The following is a 19,993-nucleotide window of genomic DNA, read 5'->3' as shown; positions in this document are numbered from 1 at the left end:
ATGCCTGAGATCATGCTCTTATAACAATAATAATGATAATAATAATAATATAACCTATGATTTGTTGAGCCTTATTATGTGCCAAGACTCTTCTAAGTCCTTTGTATGCAACAACCAGTTTGATCCTCACAACACCCTGAAGTATGGTTATAACTTCCATTTTTCAGGCTCAGACATAGACATAAGAAGGACAGCACCAGGGCACACCATGGACACTGGTCCCTCCCCTTCTCTCAGGCTGCTGGATCCTTAGGATCCTATCCACCCACCCATGTGTCCGCCCCTAGCCATCCACATCACTCACAGCTGGGCTTGGCCCTGCCTCCGGCCTGCCGGGCATGCCAGACTGTCATGCCATCGTCCTGAAGTCTGTAGTATCTTAGCTTCTTCCAGCTTTTGGACCTCACCTTGCGCATCAGCATACCTTTCTGCATCAGCAGCAGGTCTTGATTGATGGGCAGCCCTGAGCCAGGAGAAGCAGAGACTGGGTAGCCGGTGGGGAGGATGGAGGGCCCAGGAATTGCTCCTGAACAGGGGTCCAGCCTCCTCCCTGTCCCTGGGCTGTCTCCCCAAGCCCTCTTCTCCAGCAGGCGTACTCACGGCCTTGCAGCAGGGACGCCATGACCCACTGCTCCACCAGCTGGTGCCAGAGTCACCTAAAGGAGCAAGGAGCAATAAGAGGCTTTAGGTTAATCTTGGGAGTTGAAGAACAATAGATCAAGCAAGGAAGAGAAGGTCTTGACTGCCCACTATATGTCAGCTACTTCACTTACATAGTTTATAGGTCCTTTTTTTTGCTTTTTTTTTTCGCTGTGCCTGTATTATGTGGAAGTTCCTGGGCTGCCACAGTAGCAATCTGAGCCAAAACAGTGACAATGCTGGATCTTTAACCTGCCACACCACCAAGGAACTCCAGTTTGTAGCTCTTTTTACTTCTTCTCCTTTTTTTTTTTTTTTTTTCCTTTTCAGGGCTGCACCTGAGGCATGTGGAAGTTCCCAGAGTAGGGGTCCAATTGGAGCTGCAGCTGCCAGTCTACACCACAGCCACAGCAGCATGAGATCCAAGCTTCGTCTTCGACCTACACCACAGCTCACAGCAATGCTGGATCCTGAGGGAGGCCAGGGATCAAACCTGCATCATCATGGATACTTGTTGGGTTCTTAACCCACTGAGCCACGACAGGAACTCCTCTTTACTTCTAATTAGAGTTTGGTGATTCTGAGGCTTAGAGAGGCTAAGAAACCTGCCTCAATCACATAGGGATTCGGAATTAAAACCCAAATATATCTGATTCCAGGACTTCTGTTCTTTCCCACAGCCATCTCCAGATAGGGCCAAACCAGGACTTTCTTTTTTTTGGGGGGAGGGGCAATTTGATCCACTTATAATACTGAGTCAGAAGAAAAATCTGGTTTTGTGCACCAGTTCCACTCCCCACCCCCCATTATTTGATTTAACATGTTTCAGAATTTTAAGTAGAGTTACTACAGCTAGGTTTTTGGCAGCCCAGGGACCATCCAGCAGGAAGTGCTATTGTTATCTGCAGTGCCATCCAACTCTTCGGGGTGGGGGCTGCCAGCCTGGGGTCTGCTCTGTAGTTACTGCAGAGCTCCAATTTGCTTCAGGCAAGTCAACAGCTCCTCTCCCTAGTGCACGCATATTAGATCGATGCGTCACTCTTTACTGATAAAGACCCCAGGTACCATTTGGCTCCTGTAAGCTATTGCAAATAATCTTTTTTTTTGGGGGGGGGGTCTTTTTTAGGGCCGCACTCATGGCATATGGAGATTCCCAGGCTAGGGGTCGAATCAGAGCTGCAGCAGACCGCCACAGCAACGCCAGATCCGAGCAGTGTCTGTGACCTATACCACAGTTCACAGCAACACCAGATCCTTAACCCACTGAGCAAGGCCAGGGATTGAACCCACATCTTCATGGATCCTAGCTGAGTTTGTAACCACCAAGCCACAATGGAAACTCCCTGTTGCAAATAATCTTAATCTCATTGGTGTCACCGGTGGCTGTGATACCAACAAATTCCAAAAGGCCTTCTTTGAAGGGCCATAGGCTGAGGAGCTCCGGGGTCCTTCTGCAGTAGGGCAGGGGGCTTGGTGAACAGCAGTACCTTCCCAGGCTGGATTTTGCTGTTCACAAATGCTTGAGCCGTGACAGGTGGCTGCCTCCCAGGGAGGAAACCTCAATTGCAGGTATTGACCCAAACTAGGGCTTTCTGCCTCATATCCCCTGCCTTCCCAGTACCCTGCAATCAATAAGATAACCTTTTTTTTTTTTCTTTTTTCTTTTTTGGCCACCCCAGGCATATGGAGTTCCCAGGCCAGGGATCAGATCCGAGCCACAGTCTTGACCCAAACCATTACCAATTCCTAACCCACTGTGCCAAGCTGGGGATGGAACTTGTGTCCCAGCCCTCCCAAGATGCTGCCGATCTTGTTGCGCCACAGCAGGAACTCCTAATGGGGTGAACTTGAGCACACTTCACAGCTCCCTATTATTAGGAATCATGGTCTTTCTAGCTGTCCCATTTCAGAACTGGGAATCTCTCTACATCCCAGCCTTCCCTGCTCCAGGTGGGACCATCCCAGCTTCTTTCCTCTGGGAGCCCTCTCAGTGGTGCTGGAGGGCCAGGCCAGAGCATTGCTTTTGTCTCTTCTACAACACTTAGTGCTGCACTTAGCTAAGTAAGTCACTTCTTCCACCTTCACATGATAAGGTACATTTTATACTCCTTTCATAACAGTTATTCTCATCTTTTTTTTTTTTTTTTTTTTTTAGAGCCGCACCCACAGCTTATCCCAGGCTAGGGGTCAAATCAGAGCCACAGCTGCCAGCCTACACCACAGACCCAGCAACTTGGGATACAAGCCACAACTGCAATCTACACCAGGTCCTTAACCAAGGGATCAACCCCACATTCTCCTGGCTGACTGGTACTAGTCAGCCACACAATAGTAACTCCTATTCTCAGTTTTAATGGACCAGACAAGTTACATTGTCTCAGAACTGCAGTTTCAAGTGTTTTTTACCTACTAAAAAGGATGCTGCTTTAAATGTATTCTGTCTAATTTAGGGCTGGTTAAGTTATCCAAGTAGCTAACGACAAACTTGCTTTGAAAAGAAGTAGAAGATTTGAGTTATGGTCATTTTGATTCTAGTTCTGCTGCTAGAAGAACATGCTCAACTCTTGACCAAATCATGCTGAAACTGGCCAAGCTCACGAAACATAAAGCTCTAAGCTTTTGTGTTAAGCAAAAGAATCTGCACTTGAGGAGTTCCCGTCATGGCTCAGTGGTTAACGAATCCGTCTAGGAACCATGAGGTTTCGGATTCGATCCCTGGCCTTGCTCAGTGGGTTAAAGAACAGGCATTGTAATCATCCCCATTTCTCAGATTGGGAAACTGAGGCATGGACAGGTTAAATACTTAGCCCCGGTTTACCAAGTGAGGGAGCTAGTATTTGATTTCAAACGATCTGACTCTAGAACATATTTTAACCGGATCTGGCATTGCCGTGAGCTGTGGCGTAGGTCATAGACGCAGCTCGGATCCCGCATTGCTGTGGCTGTGGTGTAGGCTGGTGGCTACAGCTCCGATGACACCTCTAGCCTGAGAACCTCCATATGCCATGGGTGCAGCCCTAGAAAAGGCAAAAAAAAAGAAAAGGAATCTGCACTTGAATAGAAATGTTGTGGGTTTTAATTAATAAGCTTAAAATCTGACAGTGGTGAACATCTTAGAAACTAAAAAAAATCCTTAAAGCAATCATTCAGTTAGTACCCATTAAAACAGCATGCAATTCAACTCCCTACATTTTACAAATGAAAAAGCCGAAGTCCAGAAGTGTGATGTGACTTGTCTGGGGTCACACAGCATGTTAGTGCTCTATCCCTCTTAAGTGGGAAGAGCCTATAATGTCACCCAGGGTGACTAAGTCTTTAGGAATAATGTGGAAGTCACTGAAAATACAGCTTTCCTGACTGCAGGACCCTGAAGAGGTTTTCTAAAGGAGTAGAAATATGCAGGTGCCCAGAGGGAGAGGAGAAGGTTAGGAATCAGTCTGAGCTTAAGTGGAAGAGATAATGCAGGGCAGTCTTGGGAGAACAAGAACCGCGTGACAGTTCTAAGAAGAAAAGATTTTGCTGGCGGGAGGCTGAATCTGTAAGCCCGGGTGAGACTGGGAGAAATCTCTGGATAGAAGAAGGAAGAGCGAGTGTTTCCTGAGTGACAGAAAAGCGTCTCTGCTTTGCTGGGTGAGGATGCCCAGTTTGGAATCTGAGGTTTGCAAAAGCTGTATGAAGCCTGAAAAAGAACAGTTCCCTCTTAAATAAATGACTTAGGTCCTCAGACTCTAAGGGTGGGTGGAGTCGGCCTAGGGCAGAAGTCTAATCTCCCCCACCAACCTCCTGCCTTATCTTGTCACCTGAATTTCTGGGATGGGTGGGTCTTGGCCCTGGGAGTAGACAGAATTACCTTCCCTTATGCCTGTGTCTGGGAGCCTCACCACGATGTCCTGGAACATGGGGAGCCTGAGGACAGAGCCCAGGTACCAGGATACCCCCTATTTTGGAGGTTACTTCTTCTCAAATCAGCCTTAGAAAATTAAATTATTTTATGCTCTTTTCTCAAACTCTTCCAATCCCAGAGTTTGGCGTGCTCTTCCAATCCTGCTCCGGAATCACTCTTTTAAACCTGCATCCAGGTGACATGTGGCCAATTTCAGCTCAGGGAGCCACAGAATATCAGAGCTGGACTTTGTTTTATAGAGAAGGGGACAAAGGACTAGTTAAACTGCCAGTCACCTAATGAAATAAGTAGTAGAACTGGAACTAGAACTGAGGTCTCCATCTGACCAGCTCAGAGGTCTCACCAGGACTCTGCAGATTAAAGCCGACTAAGACTCAGTGAGGGACAATGATGTTTTGTCTCTCTTCTCCATCATTTTCCGTGCCCACCGTATCCCACCTAATAGCCTTCCTTTTCTTTCTTCCTATCTCCTTTCCTTTCCGCATCCTCTGCCGGACCCTTTCCTTTTCCTTTCTCCCCAGCTCACTCTTCTCTCTCCTGATCCTCTCTCTCTGCCTCCCTATTTGCTCCCTTAAGTCAGCCTCTCTTTGCTCTCCTCTTCTCGTCCTTCTCCTCATTACTCTTTCCTGTTTAGTTTCTCCTCTAATTCCCAGCAGCTCTGGTTCTCATCCCCTGTGAAGAGTTTGAGACCGTGGTCCAGAAAGGGGGACACTTGGGTTCGGATACTGAGTAGCACACATTCTTCTACTCAGCCTCACTTTCCCCTGTATCCTAGGAGACTGACTAAACAAACTGCCCAGAGAATGTGACTTAGAACCTAGGTGTTCTAGGTCTTGGTGTTTCCTCGGGTGCTTGAAGGTAGGATGGAAGGATGGTCCTAACTGATGCAGGTGCAGTTGGGAGAGCATGGAGAAAGGATTTGGGAGTGGGGGCAAGAGCAAGGGGCAAGGAGCAAGAGGATTAAGACCGTGAGGAAGAGAGACTGGGTCTTAACTGTCTGCGTCTAGACACGTATGTGGAGATCCTCAAGGATATGGATAATTACCTCTATAACATAGATGAGAAAATAGAGACACAAAATAAGGTGGGAGGTGGCCTGGGCTGCCGAGCAAGATTTGGTCCTCAAGTGCCAGATGGCTTCATGTCACCTAGAGATGGATTTTGGCAGAGCTGACAATGGTGCCAATGGCTTATAAGTGGAATTCAAGGTGTCTAAGGTCTCTCTGAGGACAGGAAGGAAGAGAATCATTCTGTCTACTCTCTCGCTTTGGAGCAGGATTATGACAGACTCGGTTCACATAAAGAGGACAGAATGGCTCTGGCCATAGGTCATAGCCCTCAGAATGTTGGAGCTTGAAGACTCTTTTATAGCACATCTTATCCAGTGGTTCCTGGCTCTATCAGTATCCCCTGGACAGTGTCTTAAAATAGAGATTCCTTCTCAGACTTCCAAGGGTGAGAAATATTTATTTAAAGCAGCACCCCTGATACACAAGCGAATCTGGGACACCCTACACTCTGTTTTATCATAGATCAGGAAGGTGCAGTTCAAAGTCACATAGCTAATGTCGGAGTCAGGACTAGAATCGAATGCTCTTCCCAGCACAACACTCTGCCATGCCAACAAACTGCCCATGACCATTGATCTCAAACCCCGACTCTTTCCAAGGAAGTCTCATAACGTTCTCCGGATCACCAGGGGTTTCAATACTTCCCAGGGGTCTTGGCCAACCTTCACTCAGTAATCCTCAACAATCTGTTAAGGAATCTGTGCTTAAGCTCCAATTCTGTCTCTTCCCTTCAGGGGTGGGGCTCCCCTCTGAGTGGCAGCACTGGGTGGCCAAGAGGTCCCCATATAAAGAGGTGACTGATACAGTCAGCAGGAAAACTGTCAAGTTGAAGAGGATAAGCAAGAGAAAACCAGAAGTTTGGAACCCTGTAGACCTGTTCAGGCAAAGGAGTGCAGGGTACAGTTTAGGCAGGATGGATAAACACGTGCAGGGAGGAGTTAGAGACTCAGGCAGACCGAGCTTGGAGCAGAGGCTGGTCAGAGTCTCCAGGCTCTTACCGTGGGTGCGACAGCAATCCTGTGTCTGCGATGACTTCCACTGTGGCACGAGGAAACCCAGCCAGGCTTCTTTTCTCCTTTGCTCCTCTTGCACTCTCTGGCTTCCTCCCCTCTTCTGCTGCAGCTTGCTGCTGTCACTGCCAGAGTTGCAGCACGATAGAAGGAGTAGGGTAGGGAGAGGTGTGAGCTCTCTCCCTCAGTTCAGCCCATCCACCTCTTAAAGGCCCAGGACACTGGTCAGTGTGACGGGGTGGTGGGGGCGGGGTAAATAGGAAAGGATTAAGAGGAGGGATTGACAGGCACCACATCTCCAGGGAGGAGGAGGAGCCTGCCTGCCCTTCATCTTGATGTCAGCTCTCACTGACCCAAATCCTGCCTGCAGTTGCTCTCAGAGTGAAACCCAAGGAGTGTCTAAGTTGCAGTGCTCCATGAATCACTGCTTTTCATTCTGGTCGGCATCTCTCGGCACGTTGTGCAGCTGTCTTTGCCCTTATTTCATCTGGCTCCTTTCCAGTGTCCATTCCCACTGGCCTGCTTCTGTGTCTCTGTGTCCTGCCTTGCAGGCCACTCAGTCTAGCTCTGTGGCTTGGGGAAAGAGAAATAGGATGGGAAAGGGGGCAGAGGAGGAGAGAGGGAGGAGAGGAATGATTTTAGAGTGTAGAGGGACAGGCTGGTATCTATGTATATATTAGGAACGTGTTAAATATCGACGAAATGCGGAGTTTCCGCTGTGACACGATGGGATGGGTCGAGTCTCTGCAATGCCAGGACGCAGGTTTGATCCCTGGCCCGGCACAGTAGGTTAAAGGATCTGGTATTGCTGCAGCGGTAGCAGAGGTGGCAATTGCAGCTCGGATCTGATCCCTGGCCGGAGAACTCCATATGCTGTGGGGCTGGGGAGGGGGGCAGGGGGGCAAAAATAAAAATATTGAAGGAATGCATACATGAATGTATGAAAACAACTTACTTGTTCTTCCTCTATATTCAATCATTCTATAAGCATTTGTTCAGTACCTCCAATGTGCAAGGACTAGATGCATGTTTATAAAGGTATGTGTAGAAATGAAGCAGACCCATGTTGTATAAGGGTCAGGCACAAGGCTGGGAAAGACACCCCACTGGGAAAGGACAGTAATGAGCTTTTTACAAGCATGTATAAATAGACAGTGGAAACAGAAACCAAGACTGAGGAAACAGGACCAAGTTAGGAGAGGAATAGGGGTTTATAAAGGGCTTTATTAAGGCCCCATACTTCACAGTGGGAAACTGAGGCTCAGGGAAGTTTAGGCAATGTCCTGAACTCACATGTTGGCAGCAGAGATGGCCAGTGCCTGACACTCTCCCAGGCGGTGAGCTGGGACCTACTTTTGCTCTGCCTTGGGAAGACTGTCAGGTATGGCTTTTGCTGCATCAGTGAACAACAGCACGAAGCTGAGGGCGCAGGGCACAGCCCTGTACTTGGATTTCTGTGGGATGCTCTTCCAGTGAAGTGTATCTTGATCATAGGCACAGAGGGAACTAACTGTATGAAGTGGTGCAATTTTTGAGAACACTGAGATCTGGCTGCCTCTTGTGGCTTCTCCAAACATCGCTCAAGTGCGTAATATTCTACCATTAGTGATTATTTATAGCTAAACCTTTAGTCCCATTAAAATAAAATCCTCCTAAGTGATTACCATAAACGTCAGGATAGTGGTTACTTTGGGGAGGAGGCAGTTGTAATGGAGTGGGGCACAACATAGCCGGCTTCTGAAATAGCCTGGCCAAGTTCTATTTCTGGCCCTGGGTGCTAAGGAGGGTCTTCACTTCATAACAACAGAAAGCTCTACATTTTCTTCATGTAGTTTTCTGTATCTGTATTATATTTTACAATACAAGGGTTTCACCTTTTAGTAACTAGTAATTTCTGAAACCTTGTGGGTCTTTCATAATTTATACTTGAGTTTACTGTACTAAGACAGGTTTTGACAGAGGAAAAGGTGTATGCAAGGAGTAGAGGCAGAAGAGGGAGGCCGTTCAAGGAAAAAAGGGTTAGGAGGCAACAAGATTTAAACCTGTGCTGACTTCATATTTTATGTCCCACATGCTTGTCTAACTCTTCCATTTCCACTCCCCTTTCACCTTTCCCACTCCCCTCTAGGTTCCAGGATTATAGTTTTCCCAGTCACTGCTTGCCTCACCTAACTGTGGCCCAAACTCCTTCCCTTCTGGGGTTCTGTGAGGGGCATTATTACCCCTCCTGGATTTTATGGTAGTTTGAACCTCAAACATTCTGTTCCAGTGTTCTCACCTCAGTGCTCCCCAGATCACCAGTTCTGATATTTGAGACAAGCACTTGGGAAACTTTCTTAAGATTAACATGGGCTCCACAGAGCGGCTTAGAAGACATGGCCACTGCAGGATGCTCCTTAGATCCAGGAAGGGAGTAGACAGGGCCCAGTGCACAGAACTGTCCATCTGGTTTAGCTGTTCCTATTGCCATAATGATCCTGGCCCTTCCCCCACTGCTGTCTATTATTAACAGATCCAGAAACCTGATCAGGGCAGCAACAGCACAGGGACTTTCTGGGAATCATGCCCAGGAAAGGCCTAGAAGCCCTAAATTGAAATGAAGGTGCAGCTGGCCAAGAAGGAGACCTAACAATGTACTGTCACATGGCCACACAGGCAAGCCTAGATCTTCTCTGTGACACCCAAAGGAAATGCCCTAAACTTCTCTGCTTCTCAGGAATTAGGCTGGGGTTTCAGAGACTTGTTCCCCCAGATCATCAACCAAATGACTTAAACTTCTGAAATAAAGTCCCTCTTCTTGGTGGTCAAAAAGGCAACTGAAAATCTTAAATTCTATCTCAGAAATCATCAATATGAGACCACCTGTTGAATTAAAAGCCAGGATATGCAACCTTTTTTTTTCTTTTTTTGCTTTGCTTTGCTTTTCAGGGCCACACCTGTAACATATGGAAGCTCCCAGGCTAGGGGTTGAATGGGAGTTGCAGCTGCTGGCCACAGCCACAGCCACAGCCACACAGGACCCAAGCTGCCACATCTGTGACAACTCAAAGCAACACCAGATCCTTAACCCGAGTGAGGCCAGGGATGGAACCCGCATCCTCATGGATACTAGTTGGTTTGTTATCAGTAAGCCACGATGGGAACTCACAGGATATATAACTTTAAAAAACCAGAGAATATGTAGCTACTTTTATTCCCGAAAAAAACAAAAACAACCCCCTTGTCAAGAAATAAAAAACCCCAACAAACCCAAAAACAAAATCCAAGAGAACGGGGGAAAAGGAGCTAGAAGATAAACAAGGTGATAGAATTCAGAATAAAAAATACAAAGGATGTAATATTCCATAGCAAGAGACAAAACTTTCAGGAAAGGTCACAAAACACAAGTATATGCTATTTATCAAAAGGTGGCATTAAAACATTGAAAGTTAAAGAAAAAGATACCTGGGTGTGGAAGGACTCCAATTTCCTTCTTAGTCAAGACAGCCTTGGTTGTTTTGGCACTCTATTTCCATGCAAATTTCAGAATCAGATTGTTAATTTCCACAAAAATAAACCCACTGGGATTTTATTTAGAATTGAATTTCACCAGATCAATTTGAGAGAACTGACATCATTACAATACTATTTTCCAATCCATGGAGATGATAAAATATGTCTCTTCACCTATGTTGGTCTTTTTAAAAAAAATATATTTAAATTTTTTATTTTCAAAATATTCTTATATGTTTTGTCAGATTGTAGTCATCCCTGAAAAAATTTTTTTTGGCCATGCCTGCAGCATGTTCCTGGGTCAGGGATTGAACCTGTGCCACAGCAGAGACCATGTCAAGACCCTTAACCTGCTGCATCACAAGAGAACTCCAGAAATGTTTCTAAACTCTGTTATCTTGAACTAAGTATTGTGAAACTTTCATAGTGATATTTCCAAATAGCTGAGAATATAGGCAAGTTTCTATTTTGCTTCCAATAGATAGAAGCTAACCTATACCAAGGAAGAAAAATATTAGGTGAATTGACTATACATGATCTGACCACACACCTAATTTGGTTTTTAATTTCTTCCAAGAACATTTTATTGTTTTCAATGTAAAGATTCTATATATCTTTAGATATATCTGTTTTGAGCTATTTGACTTATGCTATTGTAAGTGAATTTTTTTTCTTTGCTCTTTTTAGGGCCATACCTGCAGCATGAGGAAGTTCCCAGGCTAGGAGTTGAATCGGAGCTGCAGCTGCAGGCCTGCACCACAGCCACAGCAATGTGGGATCTGAGCTGTGCCTGCGACCTACACCACAGCTCATGGCAACACTGGATCCTTAACCCACTGAGCGAGACCAGGGATCGAGCCCCCATGCAACTAGTCAGGTTCCTAACCCGCTGAGCCACAACGGGACCCCCCCCCTCAAACAGCTTTTATACATCAGTAACTCTCTCAAAGAACCTATCCACAAAGGCACTGTTGCTGTCTTTTTGGTAGGGTACTGTGTCTATGTAGGCAGACAGAGGGAGAGCCAGGGTTGATGAGAACCACCTGACCAAAGTGCTGAGCTACTTCTATACCGACAAAATAAAACCTCCAGTTTAAAGGAACAATTATTATTATTAAAAACAGAAGCATGTTTTATTTCAATCCTGTTGAGGGAGTGAGAGGGATGGAAAACACAAAATGAGGGGAGGGGGTCTCTTTATACACGCATCAGGATCAACCACAGGTAACAATACCCATTTCCACCCCTCCCCCAAACTCCTACATGGGGTCCAGAGCCAGCTGAGAATAGATGGAACAAGAATTAAGACACTATTGGCACAGTAACATGGCCAATGCACCGAAAGATGGAGAAGAGAATTTCTCAGGGAGCAAGGCCCTGGGCCTCAGCTGCTTCCCTAGAGGAAGGAGAATGAGAAAACTTTGGCTCAGCAGGAAGGCGGTTGGCAAAAATCAGGGTTACCCCAGTTGGACCCTCCAGGTCATAAACTATTGGCTGAAGGGAGTCAAGATGCTTTTCCAGTCCACGCTGTTTTTGGCTTCCTCCACGAGCTCTTCAGGCTTGACATTGAGAGCTGGCCTGGTTCTCCTCTTCACTTTGGAAAGCAGGGGAGTAAGTGCTTATTCCACCCTTCCTAATTCTAGGCTACTTAATTCGTACTTTCCTGGCTCTGAAGAGACAGAAGCCAACTAACAAGGCCGGCTCCCTTTGTGAAAGTCGGCTTGAAAGAGCCCTTGTGTTGGCAAAACTGCCTCTGCAAAGGTTTCTCTGAGCCTGCCCCTTTAAGACCCTCCCCAAACGTGTTCAGAGACATCTTCAATTATGTGTGATATGGACAGAAAATACTTGGTCTCTCTCTAGTTGGGTTAATAATCCCATTTGTGATTGGAGATGGGGATTAGAGAATGAGCAAGCAAGCGGAGCAGGTGATCAGGGTGAAGGACTGCCGGAAAGGAAAGCAGTTTACATCGGGTTACAGATTCAAGCCTCTGGATTGTGAATACAATCATCTAAAGCTCCAAAGAAGGAAGGGGATTCTCTAACACAATATGAAAAAGTGGAAAATGTCTTAGTGGCGACCCTGTTAATTCCCATAGACCAAAAGGGAATGTGTCCAAAAAGACCCCCGCAAAAAAAATCCAAAAACAGATTGAGAAGCAGTGTCCAGCCCTCCGTTTTAAATCCAAATAAAATTAACTCATTCAGCTAATAATGCTTCAAGTACAATCATGAAGACAGACAGAACTGCAGAAATTCACACTAAAGCAAAGAATGGGATCAAGTAGCCTATCGTCTTAATCCCAGGCACCTTCCTTTTAAAAAATCACCTGGAAAATAACTTTTTTTTGCTTTTTTTTAAGGGCCGCACCTGCAGCATATGGAAGTTCCCAGGCTAGGGGTTGAACTGGAGCTGCAACTGCCGGCCTACACCACAGCCACAGCAATGCAGGATCTGAGCCATGTCTTCGACCTACACCACAGATCATGGCAACGCCAAATCCTTAACCCACTGAGCAGGGCCAGGGATCAAACCCATGTCCTCACGAATACTAGTCGGATTATCTCCGCTGCACCACAAGGGGAACGCCCACCTGGAAAATATCTTTGAGGACTTGAAGGTGAGGTCTACCATTGCCTCTCCTCCCCCAATGAAATACCCTTCCAGGACAGCCTGATGAATTAAGACATCTATTTTAATAGGAGGGAAGTGAAGAAGGAAAACACTAGCAGCTAAAGCCAGAATTAAGGTCCTTATGGCGTCCAGAACAGGGGGTAGAAGATGGGAAAGGGAAGGGAACTAGGCGATGGGTTCCTGCTGTCCTTTGGCTTTATGTCCTTCCCCTGCCTCCCATTCCTCCCAACAGCTCATGCAGCTATTGGCCTGCTAGAGGGGATGTAATGCCCAGACCAACTTTTTATTGAGCTTATGCAGCTAACAGACTTGTAAACAGTGCCAACTGACAAAGTTTTGCTGAATATTACAGCTTGTGTCCACTAAACACACCTCTCTCTGAGATTAAAAAAAAAAAAAAACAAACACCAAAGTAAACAAATACTGAGAGAGAGAATGAAGAGACACATCTTGAGTCTTCCAGGAAGGCAAAATAAGAAAACGCCTCATGGCTTGGTCCCAGGCGTTCACCATGCCTAGAGTGCTGCTGCTGTCACCCCTGTCTCCCCTCCCTGCCAGTGGCTGGGTAGAGGTGAGGGAGAAGGGTCATCTTGGGCATGCTGCAGATACAGCATTTGCTGGTGTTGACACCCTCCTGGGCTGTGGTAGCAGACCGCTGTGTCAGGAGCCCATTTCCTGGGAGTAGCAGAGGGAGCCCAGGTCCTCAAGGCAGCCTGAGATGGCAGCTCGTACCCCTCAGTGGGAGTACCTTGCCCCTTTCTCCAGTGCAGTTCAGCATTGAGGTCGTCTATTCCCGGTCGGCGATAAAACCTGAGCTGTTTTCCTCATGGGTTTCCCCCTCCCTTCCCCAACTTGGGGGAGTAATGGGAGGGGACAAGGGAGGATCACTGAGGGGGCAGGGGTATACCGCGGGGATCGGTGACCTGGCCCTCTTGCAGGTTCTTTACCAGTTGTGCAAGCCAGCGTTTTGTGGTGGTGTCATCTTTTAGCACCTGGGCGAAGGTTGTGTCCTTCAGCTGGTCAGGGAGGCACTGCCTGAGCGCTTCACGTGCCCTACATCAGAAACAAACAAACCAACCAGGGAGACCACCAAATAAATCCACATTTGGGGGGACAGGGAAGAGCCCCTTTCCTACACATAAATATAGAGAATCCTGGGAACCTATGGCTCTGTCAAGGTACTTGAAGCCATTAAAATTCTTTTTTTTTTTTTTTTTTTTTAGGGCCACAACAGCAGCATGTAGAAGTTCCCAGGCTAGGGGTCAAATTGGAGCTGTAGCTGCCAGCCTACACCACAGCCACAGCAATGCCAGATCTGGGCTGCGTCTGCGATCTACACCACAGTTCATGGCAATGCTGGATCCTTTATTCACTGAGTAAGACCAGGGATCGAACCCGCGTCCTCATGAATACTAGTCAGGTTTGTTACCACTGAGCCACTTGTACTGCTGAATTCCCTATTCAAGTAGTTTTAAATAAACCTATTTTCAAACTTTGGTGAAAACAAGAACTACTAAAGAAGAGATGCCTACTGTCAAAGAAATAGGGCTTAAGTAACCTCAGTGGCAGGAGGCTGAGTTCACACTAAATCAAGTTATCCCCATTCCTAGGAACACAGAAATCAACCCATTATGTGGTTTAGCAAAATCTGAGCAAATGGCTTTCAGGATGAATTATGGAATTACAAAGCAAAAGGTCAAATATTTCTAAAATGCACTGTATCTACAATGTATGATTTCTGGCAGAAAGATTACAAACATAGGGAGATAAAATAATGAGCTCAAGGACTTTACAGGAATCAAGAAGAGAATTGGAAATACAATTCAAGAGCCCTCTGGGCCTACTCCTTTCTTAAGAGGTTTTTTTTTTTTTTGATGATATACTTTTCTTTCTGACCACCTGGAACAGCAACAGAAGGCTCAAACCACAGGAGTAATGTGAACTCTCTTGGAAATGTAGAGGAACTCTCTTGGAAATCCAGTGGGGAGAAAACTTGGATGGGTTTTTATTTTTATTTGTTTTTTATCTTTTGGCTGGGCTCACGGCATGCAGAAGTTCCTGGGCCAGGGATCAAACCAGAACCATAGCAGTGACAATGCCAAAATTTTACCTTCTAGATCACCAGGAAACTCCTTGGGTGAATTTTTAAATACAGCACTGCAGATTTTACTTTTTTCTTTTTAGGGCCACACCTGCAGCATTTGGAAGTTTCCAGGCTAGGGGTCGAATTGGAACTATAGTTGCCAGCCTACGCCACATGCCACAGCAATGGGCTAGATCCAAGCCGCGTCTGTGACCTACACCACAGCTTACAGCAATGCTGGATCCTTAACCCACTGAGGAAGGCCAGGGAGCGAACCTGCGTCCCCATGGACGCTAGTCAGATTCGTTTCCACTGAGCCACGACAGGAACTCCCAGCACTTCAGATTTTAAAAGGAATTAATCAAAGTCTGTCTCAGACAAGCTAAATATAGTTTTACCCCTTCCCTGTCCTGAAGATACAGGAGCTATGCCATGAGATGGAGTACCACTCACCAGAGTATTTCCCAAAAGTCCTATTAATCCTATAAATGTTTACCTGGGATTATCTGAGAGTCGAAGGTAGCATCTTACTACATGCTTCAGCAGACGGGCAGAAGGCTCTTTGGATAACTGCAGGACCATCTTACCCTGTTTCCCCCAAATGAGGTGGGGTAGGAGAAAACATACAAAACACAAAATAATCCTAGTTGACATCAGAAATCAGATAATAAGAACTGTTATACAAAGTCCATGGTTTTTTTTTTTTTTTTTTTTTTTGGTCTTTTCTGCCTTTTCTGGGGCTGTTCTTGCGGCACATGGAGGTTCCCAGGCTAGGAGTCTAATCGGAGCTGTAGCTGCCGGCCTACACCAGAGCCACAGCAACTCGGGATCTGAGCAGCGTCTGCAACCTACACCACAGCTCACGGCAATGCTGGATCCTTAACCCACAGAGCAAGGTCAGGGATTGAATCCGCAACCTCATGGTTCCTAGTTGGATTCGTTAACCACTGAGCCACGACGGGAACTCCAAAAGTTCCATGGTTTTTATTTCTGATTAGAAGATTGAAGCTGCTCAGTGTTGACTGCAAAGGGATTAAGCTACGTGATCACAAGCAGTTACAAAGAGGGTAGGTGAAAACTCACCAAGATCATGGCAACATGGGAGAAACGCTCATATGTCTGGCATATATAAGCCAAACCAGTGTCATCTAAGAGGATCTTCTGGAGGATGAATGTGGCAACCTGGAGTAAAACAAAAGTAAGAAGCTAAAAACATTGCTCAGATTTGTCTTCCGACCATCTACGCACTTCCCAGAAATAACCATGAAGCAGAAAATTAAGCAAAGGCCCTTACATTCTATATAACTTACTTGATAAGAAATGTGTAATACGGAGTTCCTGTCGTGGCACAGAGGAAATGAATCTGACTAGGAACCATGAGCTTGCAGGTCTGACCCCTGGTCTCGCTCAGCGGGTTAAGGATCTGGCATTGCTGTGAGCTGTGGTGTAGGTCGCAGACATGGCTCGGATCTGGTGTGGCTGGGGCCATGACTGGCAGCTATAGCTCCGATTGGACCCCTAGCCTGGGAACCTCCATATGCCGCAGGTGCGGCCCTAAAAAACAAAAGACAAAAAAAAAAAAGAAAAAAAAGAAAGAAAGAAACGTGTAATACAGCAAAATTAATAAATATTACCATACTGGAGTTCCCACTGTGGCACAGCAGAAAAGAATCAGACTAGTAACCATGAGGTTGCGGGTTTAATCCCTAGCCTCACTCAGTGGGTTAAGGATCCAGCGTTGCCATGAGCTATGGTACAGGTTGCAGACACGGCTCATATCCTGCGTTGCTGTGGCTCTGGCGTAGGCTGGCAGCTGTAGCAGAGTTCTCCTAGCCTGGGAACCTCCATAGACCATGGGTGTGGCCCTAAAAAGCAAATAAATAAATAAATATTACCATATTGAATGCTTATTACATAGCCAGAATTTTTCCTAAAGCTATAACCTGCGTTATTGTATTTTCACAACAAACCCATGAGATACTCTCATTTTACATAAAAGGGTAGGTAATTATCAAATTCTTAAAAACAAAGAGACTTTCTCAGTTTCTGAACACCAACTATGTGTCAAGTATAAATGTTAATCAATAACAGGTTATTATTAAGGTTAAGGTTCCAAGTGACAAAGCTACTAAGTTGCATGGTGAGATCTAAACCTAGTTTGAATACAGTTTCTTCTCTTTTTCATGGGCCAAGATAATTTTAGAGATTTAGCTATGCCTCATCTTATGAGCTGAGTAAGGCTTTTCCTAATTTTTTTTTTTTTTTTTTGCCTTTTTGCTTTTTTTTAGAGATTTAGCTATGCCTCACCAAATGAGTTAAGTAAGGCTTTTCCTATTTTTTTTGTGTGTGTGTGTCTTTTTGCTTTTTCTAGGGCTGTTCCCGTGGCACATGGAGGTTCCCAGGCTACCATTCTGGAGTTGCCACTGTGGCACAGCACGGCTAATTGGAGCTGTAGCTGCAAGCCTACGCCAGAGCCACAGCAATGTGGGATCCTTAACCCACTGAGCAAGGCCAGGGATTGAACTCGCAACCTCATGGTTCCTAGTCGGATTCGTTAACCACTGAGCCACGACAGGAACTCCGTCTTTTCCTATTCTTAAGAAATAAAAAAAAAATTTTTTTTGGCTACACCTGCCAGATCCTTCACTTACTGTGCCTGGCTGGGCATCAAATCCATGCCTCAGCAGGGACCTGAGCCACTGCAGAGATAACGTCAGATCCTTAGCCTGCTATGCCACAGAGAGGGAATTCCAAGAAAATAAGATTTTCCCTTTGAAAATGGTTCCAACAGTCATAAAGAATATCCTTAATTTAAGCTAACTCTTACACAGAAGGGATTTAAAAACAATACTAAGTTAATTCAAGTCAAATAATTATTATAATAATTCTCATCAAAGCCAAATGTGGGAATTATTTGTTTTATTCTATTTTACTGGACTGTAACACTGTGGTTGGCTAAATAATGGCCCCCAAAGATATCCAGGTCTTAATCACCAGACCCTGGGGTTGCTACCTTACATGGCAAAAGGGACTGTGCAGATATGATTATGCTGAGAATCTGGGTGGGAGTGGGGGGAAAGTAGGTGGGGAACTAACCAGCCTGGGTTATCCAGGTGGCCCTTAAATGTAATCATCACTTGCCCTTTTATGAGGGAGGTGGAGAGAGATTTGACCAAAGACCATAGAGAAGGTCATGTGACAAGCAGAGATCTGAACAAGCTACACTGCTGACTTTCAAGATGGAGGAGGGGGGAATGAGCCAAGAAATACAATTCTAGAAGCTGGAAAAGGCAAAGAAGGGGACTCTTCCCTCAATCCTCCAGGGGAAACATGGTCTTTACCAGCACCCTGACTAGCTTAGTGAAACTAATTTACGATTTCTGGCTTCCAGAGAATGAATATGGTTTTAAGCCACGAAGCTTGTGGCAATCTGTTATAACAGCAAAGGGAAACTAACACAAACACACACAGTATATAACGTGTTAAAGTGTATTAATCTTAAGTGCATCTTGATTAATTTTTACCTAGGTACACATTTTTTTTTTTTTTTTTTTTTTGGTCTTTTTGTTTTTTAGGGCCGAATCTGTGGCATATGGAGGTTCCCAGGCTAGGGGTCCATTCGGAGCTGTAGCCACCAGCCTACGCCACAGCCACAGCAGTGCGGGATCTGAGCTGTGTCTGTGACCTACACCACAGCTCATGTCAGTACCAGATCCTTAACCCACTGAACGAGGCCAGGGATTGAACCCGCGTCCTCACGGATGCTGGTTGGGTTTGTTAACCACTAAGCCACGACAAGAACACCCTTGGTAAACATTTGTGAACTACAACCAGAATTAAAACATAGGACATTTCTAGCAACCCAAAAGATTCTCTTGTACCTTTTCCAGGTCAATATCCTTCCCTGAGAAGTAACCACTATTCTGATTTGTCCTCACTGGCTGGATTTTTGTTGGTTTTTTCCTGGCCACCCCAAGACATATGGAGTTCCTGGGCCAGGGATCAGATCCAAGCCACAGTTACAACATATGTGGCAGTTGTGGTAGTTGTGGCAGTGCCTTGCCAGATCCTTATTAACTCACTGTGCCGGGCTGGGGTTCTAACCCGCATCCCAGCATTCCAGAGACACCACTGATCCTGCTGTGCCCCAGCAGGCACTTCCTCACTGATTGGTTTTGCCTGTTCTTGAATTTCACATACATGGTCATATAGTAACTCATATGGGTACAGCTTCTTTCGCTTGACATAATGTTATCTATTTTTCTTGTATCAGCAATTCATTTGGGAGTTCCCATCATGGCGCAGTGAAAACAAATCCAACTAGGAGCCATGAGGTTGCTCAGTGGGTTAAGGATCTGGTATTGCCATAAGCTGTAGTGTAGGTTTCAGATACGGTTCAGATCTGGCATTGCTGTGGCTGTCGCATAGGCCAGCAGCTGTAGCTCTGATTAGACCCCTAGGTGTGGGCCTAAAAGAAAAGAAAAGAAAAAAAAAAAAAAAGAGGCAATTCATTCTTCTTAATTACTGAGTAGTTCCTTTTGTAACTATATTACAATTTGTCCTTCATGAATAAAAATGCTCTACACATCTTTTGCTATACATGAGAGCTCATTTTTCTTGGGTGTATTTGCAGGAGTGGGACTGCTAGGTCATAGGGTAGGCTTATGTTTATAGTGGATACTGTCAAAGAGCTTTCCAAAATAACTTTTACTATCTACTCACCCAGGGAATTAAAAAACAAGAAAACAAAAAAAAAAAGCAAATGTCAAGACTTTATCAGCTTAGAGAATGGTTCAGTAGGTCAGAGATGGGACCTGGATGTTGATATTTTTAGAACATTTTGCTGGTGATTATATCACACAGCTCTATTTGAGAACCTCTGCTTTACTGGGTGTCTACTATGGGAAAGCATTAGACTAAGTATGGTACATAAAAAGTGAACACGGTAAGGTCTTGCTTACCAAAGACCTGCTAGGAACTGACATCAACCATAAAAGGCAGGATAGGAGATGCATTAAGGTCAATGGGAACCTCTACATATCAAGAATGAATTAATACAATGGGCAAGGAATACAAACAGGGGAAGGGTCATTAGGATGAAGGCTCCTGGAAGAAGAAATGAGTCTTCTTCTGTCCCAGCCATAAGAAGCCAACTTGAAAAAG

The 19,993-nt window shown here is 45.5% G+C and overlaps 2 protein-coding genes across 10 annotated transcripts in view; both read right to left on the bottom strand.

Annotated features, from left to right (window-relative positions):
• The window catches only part of PLCD4 (phospholipase C delta 4), a 35,302-nt gene extending 28,472 nt beyond the window's left edge, over positions 1-6,830 (bottom strand). For 7 of the 9 annotated variants that reach the window (XR_014828836.1, XR_014828834.1, XR_014828835.1 and 4 more), the window contains exons 1-3: positions 6,612-6,830; positions 601-656; positions 305-463 (exon numbers count right to left, since the gene is read on the bottom strand). Coding sequence is in view for 5 of the 9 variants with exons in the window: in XM_021074676.2 (XP_020930335.1) it covers positions 305-463; positions 601-622 (181 nt within the window). In the remaining 4 variants the exon portion in view is untranslated. 9 annotated transcript variants of the gene reach the window in all.
• A 4,393-nt stretch (positions 6,831-11,223) lies between these two features.
• The window catches only part of CNOT9 (CCR4-NOT transcription complex subunit 9), a 31,692-nt gene continuing 22,922 nt past the window's right edge, over positions 11,224-19,993 (bottom strand). The window contains exons 6-8 of the mRNA XM_001925220.6: positions 15,914-16,012; positions 15,327-15,418; positions 11,224-13,800 (exon numbers count right to left, since the gene is read on the bottom strand). Coding sequence (XP_001925255.4) covers positions 13,632-13,800; positions 15,327-15,418; positions 15,914-16,012 — 360 coding nt within the window. The 3' untranslated portion in view covers positions 11,224-13,631. The remainder of the gene's footprint in view (positions 13,801-15,326; positions 15,419-15,913; positions 16,013-19,993) is intronic.

This window comes from Sus scrofa, chromosome 15 (genome assembly GCF_054392235.1).
Source record: "Sus scrofa isolate SSC_HxYL_T2T_F1_AM1 chromosome 15, Sscrofa_HxYL_maternal_Yorkshire_Landrace_v2.0, whole genome shotgun sequence".
NCBI lineage: Eukaryota > Metazoa > Chordata > Mammalia > Artiodactyla > Suidae > Sus > Sus scrofa.
This window is presented reverse-complemented; position numbering and strand designations above follow the sequence as displayed.